This window comes from Echinops telfairi, unplaced genomic scaffold (assembly GCF_000313985.2).
Source record: "Echinops telfairi isolate 266 unplaced genomic scaffold, ASM31398v2 ScPeMD7_443;HRSCAF=831, whole genome shotgun sequence".
Lineage (NCBI taxonomy): Eukaryota > Metazoa > Chordata > Mammalia > Afrosoricida > Tenrecidae > Echinops > Echinops telfairi.
In genome coordinates this window covers 85,370,149-85,384,952 of record NW_022104341.1, presented here as the reverse complement: position 1 = coordinate 85,384,952, position 14,804 = coordinate 85,370,149, and the positions used below count along the sequence as shown (strand labels likewise).

The window sequence follows — 14,804 nt, the reverse complement described above, 5'->3', positions numbered from 1 at the left end:
ACTCCTTGTCAATTGCTCTTGATCTTTAGCAGCAGGTTGGCCTGGACCATGTCCACCGTAGTTGCTCAGTCGCTGCATGTTTTTGGTCTCCGAGCCCGCGTGGCCAACAATATCTTCTTCTTTGACGAGCAGACGCTTATATTTCCTTCAGGAAATCACTGTGTGAAGTATAATGTGGATCAGAAATGGCAAAAATTCATTCCAGGTAACTCACTTTCATCTTGACCCAACTGTACAGTACTGCATATAACCCCATGATCGACACGTAGAGATTGAGAAGGAAAGTATTTGGGGCCAGTTTTCATCGCCCCCCACCCCAAGACATAGAGAGAGCATAGATGTGTATCGATGTATGTTGCTTAGGTTGATCATGCATAACCCAGTTCTGACTCAGAGCATTCCTGTAGGACACATCTTTCTCCTGTAGAGTAGCTGGTGCGTCCAGGGTCCAGCCTTTAAGTTAGCAGCCGAATTCGTAACTACTGGGTCACCAGGTATCTAATCATACATATGTCATTAAAATCACATATACAAAATAATATTAATAGAATGCCTTTTTTCACTTTAAGATCTGGAAAAATAAGCTCTTTTCGTGCATCTTCATTATCATTTTCCAGGAATAGAAAATTTTATCTTTCTCCCATGGAACAGCTGGTGGTGTCAAACTGCTGACCTTGTGGCTAGCAGCCCAGTGTGTAACCACTACACCACCAGGGCAGTTTAAATCTGTCTCATAGGGTTGCTGTCAGTCGAAATCCACTGGTACCCACAACACCGTTCTCCAGAGTAAACCATTTGTTTCCCTAAGTCATTTCTGATACAGCTTCTCATGAATCTGTGTATTAGGAAAGGTGCCCTGATGGCATAGAAGGTTAAGCTGCTACCCAGGAGGTCAGTGGTTCAAACTCACCAACTGCTCCTTGGGCGAATAATAAAACTGTCTGCTCTTGTGAAGATTTACAGCCAAGGAAACCCAAAGGAGCAGTTCTCTATCCTATAGGGCCACTGTGAGCCAGATGGGATGGCAGTGGTTGGGTTTTGGTTTTGCATATCTTGTCCTAAGTCACCAGTGACCATTTGCATAACTTTATAAAATTAAATTTCATGCACATTGGACCTATTGATAATATTCATGATTTCCATACCTATCTCTTTCTCCCCTTTTTCTTCTTTTAAAAAAAATAATCTTATTGGGGCCTCATACAACTCTTATCACAATCCATACATGCATCAATTGTGCAAAGCACACCCGCACATTCATTAACCTCATCACTCCCAAAACACTCGCTCTCCACCTAAGCCCCTGGCATCAGCTCCTCATTTTCCCCCTCCCTCCCCGCTCCCCTCTCCCCTTTTTTCTTACCTTAAAAAATAAATAAAAGTATTGTGGCATATGCCTTCGACAGAGTGCATACATACTACATCTATGTAATATTTTTGAGAGCATGATGAAGTGAAGCTCTGTGTACCTGTCACCCAGGATAGGAAATAGAACATTACAAGATACTAAATTGTATTGCATATTTTCTATATTTTATATCTGATCCTATGGATCTCGACATTAAGCCAGTCATTATTTTAGACAGACCACGTTTGTTTGTACTTGCTTGAAAAGTTACTGACATTTTTTGTTCACCATTCCATTTTATAAATCACACACTCCCAGTTGCAATTATTTCTACCTGCCTGAAGTTCAGCCTTTGTCATCTTGATTAATGATAATCTATTGGTGATAAACTCCCTATTTTTGTCTGAAAATGCTTGTATTTCATCCTTATTGTTGAAAGACAGCTTTTCTGGGGATAGAATTTTTGTTAGCACATTATGAGTTTTACCCCAATGTTATTTGACTTCTGTTTTGTTGATATCTTAAGAAATTAGCCATTAAGGTCTTCTTTGTAAACATGACTTGTGTTTGGTTTGTGTGTTTTGGGTGGGTGGGGGGATTGTACGTATTTTTTTTTAATCCTACTAGAGATTCTTTGGGATTCTTGTATCTGAGAATAAGTCTTTTTGGATGATTATAGAAATTTTTTATCAGTTGTCATTTTTAAAATACTCTTTTTTTCATTCTTTCTGCTAACTCCTTCGGTACCCTAGACCATCCCCTTTCTCCATGGCTCTTTGACTCGTTTGTATTTTCCCCTCCCAGTCTCCCTTCATTGCATGTTAGATCATTTTATTTAGATTTGTCTTTCAGATATTACTGTATAATGTATTCCATTTAAAATTTCAATTACATTTTAAATTTCTTGTTCATAATCTCATATTTCTTTGGTCTTCATCCCTTCTCTTCTGCTCCTGACACCATTCCATACCACTAGGGTGCATATTCAAACTCTATCCATATTTCCCAGATACAATTCTCTTTGATCATTCTTCAGGCCCAGATCAAAGTCAAGATAGACCTAAGGACAAAATCAGTATCGCTCTTGTTAGCACACTTGCGACCATGTGGACAGAACATTCCAGTCTCGGATACCTGAAACATGATCTAGAAGAGGCAATGTAAACTCCAGGTGACCTAGAGAGCCCATCTCACGGGTCATAGCCAGGCCAGGGCCACAGCAGGGTACACTGACATGTAGGGTCCAGGGAAAGCACCCTAATGACCAAGTCTAAAAGTGTTACTCATGGGGTAGAAAGTATAGAGGTCATGAAAGCAGCAAATATGGATTTGAGTGTTTTTTTCTATTTTATTCCCCTCCCAAGTCTCAGTTTTCCCACCTGTAAAATGGAGATGATGTCGTTTTTGTCTTGTTATAATTCTGAAGGTATTAGGGTTAGGATCTTCCCTACAGTGGTATGACCTGTCCAGATTACATTACATTGCTTTGCATTATAGCGGGTAATTTGCTCTACTTAAGGGCAGCTGATTTCCCGAAAGCAGCTACAGTAGTGCCTGCTTGAACGACTGGGAACATAGCCTAGCCAAGTTAGCACATGAAATTAACCATCTAGAGGAGTGAGTCATGCACTGGGTTAAAGCAATGCAAAAGCCTTCTACAACCCTAAAATGAATGAGTGTATATCGAGCACCTGTTAGGTGCCAGGCATTGATGACTGAATTAGAGACAAACCGAAGGTAACTAAGTAGATAGGTAGGTAGGTAATCAAGCTTTCCTAGCTGCCCTACAGGAGTTCTCAGTCTGGTAGTGGAGATTAAAAAATATATTCGTAACTTGTTGTTAATTGCTATTGAGTTAATTCCACCTCATGTGTCCCTACTAGAACTGCTCCAGAGGGTTCTCAAGGGGTGGCCTTTCAAAAGCAGATCCCTATCCGTGTGTTCCAGCACACTTCTGGGTGGATATGGACCACCCTCAGCTCATAGTCCAATGCATAACCGTTTGTGCCTTCCAGGGACTCCTTATTCAAAAGAGTTGTTAGGTACCTTTGAGTCAGCTCTGACTCATAGGTACCTATGCACTACAGAACAAAGCACTGCCTGAGTCACGCCATCTGCACAAGTGTTATGTGTGAGCACATTCTTAGAGCCACTGTGTCAACCCATCTTGCTGAGGGTCTTCTGCTTCTTCACTGACGCGTGCCTTTTCCAAACATGAGGTCTTCTCCAGGAAATGTCTCCTGATAGCACCACAATGTACGTAAGATGAAGTCCCTTACCTTCTTGCTTCTAAAAAGCATTCTGACTGCACTTCCTCCACGACAGATTTGTTTATTTCTCTGGCAGCCTCTTCAATGAGTGGGATACATGCTCTGCCCGGTATGATCCTGGCACAAACAGTGGAGCGTCCTTTGGACTTTACACTGTAACACCCTCGTGAGAAACGAAGGCAAGGACTGATACCCCACGGTCTTGGGTGTGGAAGTCATTGGACTGTGGTGCAGACCTCTTGCTTTTGAGGTTGTATCGGGTATACCAGCCCCTAACACATCATCACAGGTCCAGTAGGCACAATTGTACAGTGATAATAAGTAAAGATTATAGTAAAGTCAGAGAAATATGAGAGACAGAAGAGAGATGAAATAATGGAGTCAGACACATTTTATGGTAGCATGCTCACCTCAGCCTCACTTGGTGGTCCACGTGGAGAGAGAGAGATATTTATTGCTAACCAAGGCTTTTATATTCTCTGGGGACATGCAAGCCCCCTAATTACAGGTGAGGACACACGTCACAGGAAAGGGTTGTGCTATAGGTAATACAGTAATGGGAGGGGGGTGATCTAGGGATATACACACAATAGGAAGGGTGGGTGATGGGGGGTACATGTGACAAGATGGGCGGATCCTAGATTCAGGATGGCAGCCTACCTTTGATTTGACCTGTTCTCTGGCCCATCATAGAAACCATTATCAGTAGGGTATAAACCCCACTTACAGGAACCAGACTAATGGTCTTAAGCCTTTAGGGAGAAGTAGCCCATTGTCCTTAACAGCAGGGAGTGGACCCTACCTGTGGTGGGACCAGACAGTAGTCTGGCAACTGACTGCCTTTAGAGAGGTAACTTGGCAATCATTTACCATTCGTTGCAAGCAATGTCCTAAGTCTAGCCTATATTTGGGGGAGACAACTTGGGAGAAATCTTTCTGTTTCCCACAAGGTTGCCCAACAACAGGCAACTTAAGACTACAGCTATATCTGCCACTTTCCTATTTTCATAGCTTTTAAAAACATGCCTTAGTTCAGCTCCCGTAAAGAGTTACAGTCTCAGAACCTCACAAGGGCAGGTCTACTTTGTCCTCTGTGGGGCTGCTAATAGTGGGGATTGACTGGGTGGCAGTGAGTTTGGTTTTCAGTCCTGCAGACAGTTCTGCTGTAGTGAATGAGTGTTATTCAGTTGTGTGCCTCTAGCTAATCCTCATTGTGTTCCTAAACAGGATTCAGTCACTTAAGTCTTATGGACGTATTTTAGTTTTAAAAAGTTCTCCTATATATGAATATTTATCATATCTCAGTAGCATTTTAAATTCTATACCACTAGCTAGTTTAGTGATGCTATTATTAGAATTATACTATTAACATATAATTAATATAATTACACTATTATAGAGTTGCATTGGGTGTATCTGCTGCACAAGACCACTTTAGAGTTTTGGGAAGCAGGGAGGTTACTTTGAGGGCTGAGTTGTTCCTCACCCAAGCCATGGTATGTTCAGTTGCCTCCTACGCATGTGAAAGTTGGACATTGAACTAGGAAGATTGAAGAAGAATCTGTGCGATTGAATAGTGATGCTGATGAAGACTATTGGCAGTTCCTCGGATTGTCTAAAGGACCAACGAGTCTGTCTTGGAAGAAGTACAACCAGAGTTGTCCCCTAGAGGCAAGATGGCGAGACCTTATCTCATGTACTTTGGACATGTTGTCAAGAGAGACTAGTTCCTGGAGAAGGACATCATGTGTAAAGTAGAGGGGCAGCGGAAAAGAGTAAGCCCTCTACAAGATGGATTGACAACAGTGGGCTCAGCATAGGAACAATTGTGAGGATGGCACTGGACCTGGCACTGTTTTGTTCTGGTGTGTATAGGGTCATTATGGGTTGGAACCAACTTGACCGTACCTAACAACAACAATTGTTATGAAAGGCTCCAATGGAAGTTACTTATATTGTTTCTCAGAAAGCTGCTGGTGCTGCCTCTATAGTGGGACACGGATATGAATAACCTTAGGTATATACATGGGTTTAACAATAAGCCCTTACTTAAAATCAGTCAATTCTCATGATGCAGCCCTGCTATCTACTGACCTTCATGTGGGATTGCTGGAGAGATGGGTGCTGGAACAAAGTGTGGTGAAGGAATCAGATGGTGCCCACTATCAGAAAGCATAGCATTGGGATCTTAAAAGCTTGTCTTAAAACTAATGGTTTTACAACTCTTTTTAATGAATTTAAACTATTGTATGTGTATTAGTCTAGGTACTTTGGAGAAACAAATCCACAGCAACTCATGTATAAGAGAGAGTTTTATGTAAAGAAAATGTGCATCATGAAAACATCCCAACCCAATGCTGCCCAAGCCCACAAGTCCAACATTAACCCATTAACCCAACACCAGTCCACAAAGTCCTCCACCTCACAAAACAGAGGCAATGATGCCGACTGCAGGAGGAAAGCTGAGTCAGTGAACGAACAAGCATCTCAGCACTAGCAGGGATCTCCACACGGCTGCTCCAGCACCCAGGGCTGCATCGGGATAGATCCATGTAGCTTCTCCTTGGGGATGTCTTGTAGGAAGTCAATCTTGCAAGCTGAAGCAGGGAACTGCTAAGGCAGCTGCACCCGTGCAACCATCACAAAACAAGAGACCCGAGAACTCGAAAGGTGAGGCTTCACCACTCATTTATCCCTCTGCCTTTCAACCAGCCCCACATGTGATTAAATTTAAAGAAAGCCCACTCTAGCATCTCTAATTGCCTACAGTTTAACTGGAATATTGTAACACTCATTGCCTGAACTATATGAAAATAGTTCTGTGGTTTTTATGCTACAGACTTCCTGGTTTCATTTATACAAGCTACTTAAGCCCTGGTTCAAACGGTGTTGAACCTCTAATAAGCCTCTTTTCTGTACTACAGCTTTTTAAAATATTCTGTAATTATGAGACATCAATTTAGTTAATTTTATTTATATCTAAGTATTTACTACTGATATTTCATAGAAATTTTGAGGGGGAAAAAGAAAGAATAATTAGCATTAAAAAACAAACAAACATTGGAATGAGCAGTTTTTTCTTTTCTTGCCTCCCATTGGCAAGCACATCTGTGCTCACACTTTTAACTTCTTATTATGCCTTTTATTACAAGTCTGTGTTTTCAATCCAAGACTCTTCCCTACTTTACAATCATATCTAGCTGCCTGGTGACCACTTTACCTGAATGATCTACAATATGTACCTTACACAACGTATCTAAAATTAGATATATCATTTCCTTTCCCCTACCTCTCTTTTTTCAAGATACTACCTTGCCAGATATTCAAAAGTGATAAAGATATAATTACAAGAAAAATATAGCCCTTATATAAATATGGGAGGTAGCTTTATATTTTTCATGAAAAAACTTCTATTATCTTTTTATTCCATTATTCCATGGACTTTTTGATATACTGCCCAAAGCCTAAGACCATTGCTGCAGCATTGATCCCTACTCATCAGCAAGTCTATAGTGACACTTGCAGTGACCCTATTGGAAGGGCAGGGTGTAACTGTGCCTGTGGGCTTCTGAGACTGCACCTCCTTACTGAAATGGCCTCATCTTCTCCCTCTGATCACGTGCTTAGCAGCCCAGGGGTGTCATCACTACACCAGTGCCTATATGACAAAGGAGAATGGCCCCACGAGGCTTCCCAGGCTGTAATCTTTACCGAAACAGATGGCCACATCTTCCTTCTGGTGGGTTCAAACCATTGACTTTTCGGTTAGCAGCCAAGCGACCAGGATTCCTTTTACAAGTAAACCAGAAGCCCAACATTATATATATATATGAATTTAATGTTGCATCATGATGGTGTGTTAGTCTGGGTAGATTAGAGAAACAAATCCATAGAAACTCCTGTGTATAAAAGAGAGTTTTGTATAAAGGGTAATTATACATTAAGAAAGCATCCCAACCCAGTCCAGTCCAAGCCCCTAAGTCCAATATTAGCCCATATGTCCAATACCAATCTATAAAGTTATCTGCAGACTCACGAAACATGCAATGATGCTGAATGCAGGATAATCACAGGCCAGTGAGTAGAAAGTCTTTGGATCCAATGGCATTGTAAGCATCGCAGTGCTGGCAGGGGTCTCCACGTAGCTTCTCCAGTTCCCAGGGCATATAGTCTATCAGCATAGTGCCATGTGTCTTGTCAGTAGAGTGTCTCCAAGGGAGGGAGCTGAGAGAGAGAAATACAGCACTTCCCAGAATTCTCAGGAGGCCATGCCCACACAGAGCTCTCATTGGCTATGTCCATATTGACAGGCTAGACTCTACCTCTACCCTCTTAATCCTCAAATTGACACCAAATTATGTAACTGCCACAGATGGCATTTGAAATCAGTACTGGGACAACCAGTGAGATTACTTGGCAAATGGAAAACTATTTAGATCTTCATTTTCTAGCCTTTACCATAATGAGCCTAGGATAAACTAAAAGGCGTATGTGTACCAAAAAAAAACCACAACAACAACTGGAAGTGAACACATAAATATCAAGTCTTTGGAAAACTTCATCATCCCCCTAACTTTCTCACCACTCCCAGTCGCCAACACCAGAACAAATATCACTCATGACTCTACTCCCTCCCACACCCTGTCATGCAGACAGTCACTAAGTCTCATGATTTTGCCTCATGGCATTTATCCCGTCTTCTCCTCCTCACTGTTCCAAGTTTCACTGGCTTCCCTTTTGCCTCCCTGGTGAAGTCCAAACTCTTATGCATGACCCTTGGTGGTCAAGAACCTGGGTTCTTCCCCAAGACTGAATTCCCTCTGCAGCCTGCCCAGAGACATCTCCTGTGCTGGACACACTTGCATGTCTCTGTAGCTTGTGGTGAAGTAGCAGCTTGGTGTCCCATCGTCCACTTGGTATCCCATTCCTCACTCATTCTCTCTGCCCCAGGTGTGTGTGCGGGCCTGACTTCTCCACTGAGCACAGCAGGTACAAGTTGTATGGCGCACAGTACTTTCAGGGAACCAAGAAAATATTTTAACTTTATTTTTAAATTAGGAAAATGAATAGAATAACAATGAGCATATAATAATGAATTCAACCTGGATTGAAAAAAAACAGTCATCAAGTTGATTCCAACCCGTAACCACCTTATATAGTGGTTCTGAGACAATTGATTTTTACAAAGCCTGACAACCTCATTTTTCTCCCATGGAGTGGCTGGTGGTTTTGAATCACCGAACTTGTGATTTTAACAATCCGACACCAAACCCAAGGTGCTATCAAGGCACCTTCTAATCAAAATGAGCAGGTAATGAATTACAACCTGAATTATATTCCTCTTTATATCAATGCAGTCATATACTGAGAATTTAATTCAGGCTGAAAATGTTTATATATTCATTTAAAACTAACAGAATTAAAATGTTGCTGTTTTTATAAAGTCCAAAAGCAAAAATGACTAGGACCCACAGAATCATATGTGACCCGTTTCCCAAGTGAAGTGTGTGTACTTTAACCTTTGCTGCAGTCGCTGCTTCCTAGATGGCCGTAGCTTGTGTGTCCTCGAACATGCCAACTCGTAGTTGCAAGGTGACTCTGGTATTGCCGGGCATCATCACTTGATCCCAGGAAAAGGGCAGAATGTATCCGTCCCTGGTTTTCTAGAAAGCATAGGTTCACCGTAAAGCCACTCCAACAGATTCCTGCATCGTTTCCCAGCCAGAAGGTCCTGTGGACCATCTAACTGAAAAGGAGAGTAAGGAATGCGGTAGCTGGCATCCTAGCCCCTGGAGTCGAGGAAGAGTGCTGCATGCTGACTACTCAATACAGAAAGGCCTCTCTGCCCCTGCCCTGCTCCCTTTCTCTAAAGCAGTCTGGTCACCCCTGACTCACCTGCTGTGGTCCAGCAGTATCCCGCTCTGCACGGTTCTCTCAGTAGCAATGCTGTTTCTCAGATGCACACGTGCGCTCAAGCTCCTCCTGCTACCTCCTCCTACCCCCAACCCAGTGATCTCTCCTCATCCCTGGCCACCTCCTACTCACAAAGGCATTAGTGCAGCAAGAGGCTGGCAGTGATTGCTAATGACCAGTTTGTGCTCCTTTCTTCACTACTGTACCTGGTTCTTGGGTGAAAACATGACCTCCTCATCCTCCCCTTTCTCTTCTGTTTTCAGGCTCAGAAAAGAGTCAGGGCATGTTGGCTTTGGCCATCAGCCCCAACCGGCGCTACCTGGCCATCTCCGAGACTGTGCAAGAGAAGCCGGTCATTACCGTCTACGAACTATCAGCAATCCCTTGCCGGAAGCGCAAAATCCTCAATAATTTTGACTTTCCAGTTCAGAAATTTATTAGCCTGGCTTTTTCTCCAGACTCCAAATACCTCTTGGCCCAAACATCAACTCCAGAGTCGCAACTTGTCTACTGGTTGTGGGAAAAACAAAAAGTAATGGCCACTGTAAGAACCGATACCCAGAACAACACTGTCTACCAGGTATCTCCCAGCATATCAGGCACATTAAAAAGCATAATAAGAGCTATCTCTTATGGAAAGCTGTCTCTGTAGCAAGAAGGGTACTAATTTATTACATGCATGTCTTAATTTAGTCTCACAACAACCATCTAAGGTAGGCACTACTGTTACTACCCCTATTTGACAGATGAAGAAACTGAGGCTCTGAAAGGTTAATAAACTCAAGACCAGAGAGGTAGTGAGTAGCACAACCAAGGAATGGGACCCAGGTTTCTTTGACTTCAGTTCCTGCCATCTTTGCTGTGGCCCAGGGCCACTTCTGGCCACTCGTCAGGCCCAGAGGTACCGGATTGAAAGAATCCAGACTTTTTTTTAAAATTAAATCATTTTATTGGAGCTCTTACAGCTCTTATCACAATCCATACATACATCCATTGTGTCAAGCACATTTGTACATATGTTGCCATCATCATTTTCAAAACATTTGCTTTCTATTTGAACCATTGGTATCAGCTCATTTCCCCCTCCCCCTCCCTCCCTCATGAACCCTTGATAATTTATTAAAAAAAATTTTCATGTCTTAACTGACCAATGTCTCCCTTCATCCACTTTTCTATTGTCCGTCCCCCTGGGAGGGGGTTATATATAAATCACTGTGATCGGTTCTCCCTTTCTTCCCCCACCTTCCCCCTACCCTCCTGGTATCACTACTCTCATTATTGGTCCTGAGGGGTCCTGTCCTGGATTCCCTATGTTGTGAGCTCTTACCTATACCAGTGCACATGCTAGCCGGATTTGTAAGGTACAGTTGGGGTCATGATAGTGGGGCAGGGGGCCGCGGGGAGAAGCATTAAAGAACCAGAGGAAAGTTGTATGTTTCATCAGTTCTATACTGCACCAGGAGTGGCTCGTGACCCTTCTGTAAGGGGATGTCCAATTGTCTACAGATGGGCTTTGGGTCTCCACCCTGCTCTCCCCCTCATTCACATCAATATGATTTTTTGTTCTGGGTCTTTGATGCCTGATACCTGATCCCATTGACACCTCATGATCACACAGGCTGGTGTGCTGCTTCCATGTGAGCTTTGTTGCTTCCCTACAAGATGGCTGCTTGTTTATCTTCTTGCCTTTAAGACCCCAGACCCTATATCTTTTGATAGCTGGGTATCATCAGCTTTCTTTACCACATTTGCTTATGCATCCATTTTGTCTTCAGCAATCGTATTAGGAAGGTGAGCATCACCGAATGCCAGGTTATTAGAACAAAATGTTCTTGCGTTGAGGGAGTACTTGAGTAGAGGCCCAATGTCTGTCTGTATGTACGTAGATCTATTTCCCTATTGTTATATATAAATATATTTACATATGTGGATGCCTGTATTTAGACCTCTATAAATGTCCTTTGCCTCCTAGTTCTTTCCTCTATTTACTTTTATTTGAAAGAACCCAGTCTTCAAGCTGGTCCTCGCCTCTTCCCAGTAGCCTTGTTGGGCACTGTGAAGATTTCAGAACTAAGCTCTGAACTGAAAGGAGCTGTTGAGGAAGTAAGGGCAAAATGGGAAAGTCCCATCAGGAAGCTGACTGATAGCTTAGGGAGGGTGTTCCAAGATTTTATCTTGGTGCAGTTACCCAACATAGGATCTTGTACTTGATTTTATAAGTGTAAGAACTCTGTTCATTTTCAGAGATTTGAGCTAATTCATTTCCGAGGCATAGATTCAGTTCTTCAATTCACAAAAGGCTGGTGTATAAACTAGCATATCACAACCAGAGCACTCATCCCTCATCCAGTGATTGCCTCCCTACAAACAGAACTGGAGAGATAAGGTTAGTAATGGGAAGGTTGCTTGGTGATCACAGGATCAGACACAAGGCAGGTCGACCCAAGTTCTCTCTGGTGAGATCAGATCGAGCATTTCTATTCAAAGAAGAGGACATGCCCTCTCAAGTAAGTTCAATAAGCAGTTATTAGATGCCCACTATGAACCCAGCACTGCGACTAAAAAGCCACAGCTCCCATCATGGTCACCATCTAGCGAGGGCAACAGCTAACTGCCCCCTTATTGCGCATTGGGGTGCATGTTTGCTAGGAGGAAGCGCAATATGCAAGAGCTACACAAGCCGGCCAGGCCCTCGCTGTCCTGCACCTCCAGCTGAGCTGTTGCTGCATGTTAGTTTTGTAGTTAGTTTGCTTCCTTTATATACATTGGCGTGTGTGCTTGTGTGGGTACACGTGTGTGGGTATGTAAGCAAAACTCACCGCCATCCAGTCGATGTCAACTCGGACCCCCCAAAGGACAGGGTAGAACTGCCTCTGTGGGCTTCCTAGCCTGTCACTGTTTACTGGTGTTTAGAGCCCTGTCTTTTTCCTGAGGAGCGTAGTTGTTTCAAACTGCTGACCTTGAGGATCGTAGCCCGGCATGTGAGCACGATGCCACAAAAAAGTTCATGGAAGTGGAATGGAAAACTAATGGAGTTTTCCCATGAACTTCCTTTCATATTTAATACTTTAGTCAATATCCTCTTTTCAGTTTATCATAAGATTTTACAAAAACATTTCATCGTAAATGGGGTGAAGGCTCACAGAGCAGTTCATCAGTTTTGCCTTCAACAATCCATACAATGCCCGTTTGCTCTCATCCAAAGGACCATCACTGTCACGCTTCCCTCTTCTGCCCTGTGTCTCCTGTGTCCGTTCTCCCTTCTTTCCTAACCCTCCTGAACTTGTTGAAGCCCCTCCTGTGCGTGTCTGTTTGCTGATCAATCTCTTCTTGTGGTAAATATAGAGGGGGTGAACCTGCCCTTTCAACCGTCGACATGTACAGTTAGAGACCACGTTGAGTGGCTGTCACCACTAACTTGGCTGCCGTTTTCCATCGTCCTTGACAGAGCTGAGTGTCCCCCACGTGCTGTGTTCTCCTCTCACTATTACATCCTTGTTGACACACAGCCTCACTCTTGTCAACACTTGCTCATCCTGCCTTTTGGCCTTTGTACGAAGCCTCTACTTTGTAGTTATCTTGGGTTAAGATCCACAGGCCATGAAAATGCAAGTGTAATGGATCTATATCTGTGCTTTATCAAATATAAAATCAAGTTTATATCATTTCGTGACATTCAAATGGTACTCTGAGCTACCAGACATCAATACTAATGAATTAAATCAGAAATAATCCCATCAAGGTTGATTTCATAAATCTCTGGCTTTGTTTCCCCTCTCCCATTTACACAGGTGAGCTTCAATCCCCAGGATAACACTCAGGTGTGTGTCACTGGAAATGGGATTTTTAAACTTCTCCGTTTTGCTGAGGGAACCCTGAAGCAAACCAATTTTCAGAGGGGCGAACTTCAAAACTATCTGTCTCATGCCTGGGTGTCCGATGACAAGATTGTCGTTGGCACTAACACAGGCAAGCTCTTCCTCTTTGAGTCTGGAGATCCGCGCTGGGAGACGAACATCATGGTCAAGGAGCAGACCAGTGACATGAAGAACTTGGATATGCTTCAAGAGTCAGAGAGGTAATGGGAGTCCCTGTGGGCTGGTTCTCTCGAGAAAGGTACTTGTTGTGCTAATAGCATCGAACAGATAGTAGCATTTTAAAAACATCACTCTATGCCCCCTGGACCCTAAAGACCAACTGCGTTCCTTGTCCCTCTCCCTTTCTAGCGTTGGTCTATTTTTAAGTATAAATTCTGCAGCCATGATCATAACCCAGGTATGTTTCCTTTTCTTTTTATGTAAGTTCATGAATCCTTTAATTAGAGCATTCCTTTCTAGAATTGATTCCGGTGATGATTGCACAACTCCTTATAATAGGATTAGACCGTTGAACTGTACGATATGTGAATTATATGTCAATGAAACTGTTTAAAAGACTCATAAATAAAATAAGAGCTATCTTCCACGCTTTAGTCTGTGTGTGTGTGTGTATCCAATCTCACACACAGTGGCTGCCTAATTTACTGAATCAATGAAGTAAATGTTCCTTGAGTTCTTGCTGTGCACCAGGCACCTTGCTGGGTGCTGGGGGTACAGTTCCTTGCAATTCAGTAAGAGGAACAGACCAACAAACCCAGTTTTCAGCATCCCCAACCACTGGCATCTCCTTTTATTGCCGTGATTCTGTCAGAGCTTTCTTGTGAGTCCCTCTGCCCTTCTCTGGTGTGCTCTGTTAGAATCCCTCGGTGGGTCTGAACACTTCATCTTGGCCCCCGTGCTCCAGCAGCCCTGCTCCTCTATATGGCCAGCATCCACTCTTGCCTCTATCCACTGCTCTGTTTCAGTGCCCTGACTACCCTGTCCCCTCACTTGTTTCTGGGCTTGGTAACATGCCATTCCTTCTGTTCCCCTGCCTCGCCGCCACCACCACCCCTCCACATACACATACACACATACACACACATATGCATACCTGATAAATTTGTTAGTCCTCCTTGTCTCAGCTGGCAGCTCTCAGATGTGCCCATCCCAGCTAAGTGCAGCTCCTCTCTAACTGTCCTCAGAGATCCCTGTCACGTGTGGGCTGACAGCTCCCACTGTAACCCCCGTCCCCTAACAGGCCTTCACATGCTCCGACCTTTCTTAAGTTCCTGGGGCCAGAAACCTAACAGAGCTTCAGTAAATGTTTGTTGAAATGAGAGAGGAGATGGAGAGCTAGTGGCGCGGCCTTAAAAACCAACCCAAGTCACTTCCTTCTTAACCAGACAGGGGGAC

At 43.4% G+C, this 14,804-nt stretch overlaps 1 protein-coding gene across 1 annotated transcript in view; it reads left to right on the top strand.

Annotated features, from left to right (window-relative positions):
• The first annotated feature begins 41 nt into the window (after nucleotides 1–41).
• Nucleotides 42–14,804, top strand: part of CFAP57 (cilia and flagella associated protein 57) — an 82,519-nt gene continuing 67,756 nt past the window's right edge. Inside the window, exons 1-3 of the mRNA XM_004699700.2 lie at nucleotides 42–205; nucleotides 9,795–10,111; nucleotides 13,323–13,609. Of these exons, the coding sequence (XP_004699757.1) occupies nucleotides 49–205; nucleotides 9,795–10,111; nucleotides 13,323–13,609 (761 nt within the window). The 5' untranslated portion in view covers nucleotides 42–48. The remainder of the gene's footprint in view (nucleotides 206–9,794; nucleotides 10,112–13,322; nucleotides 13,610–14,804) is intronic.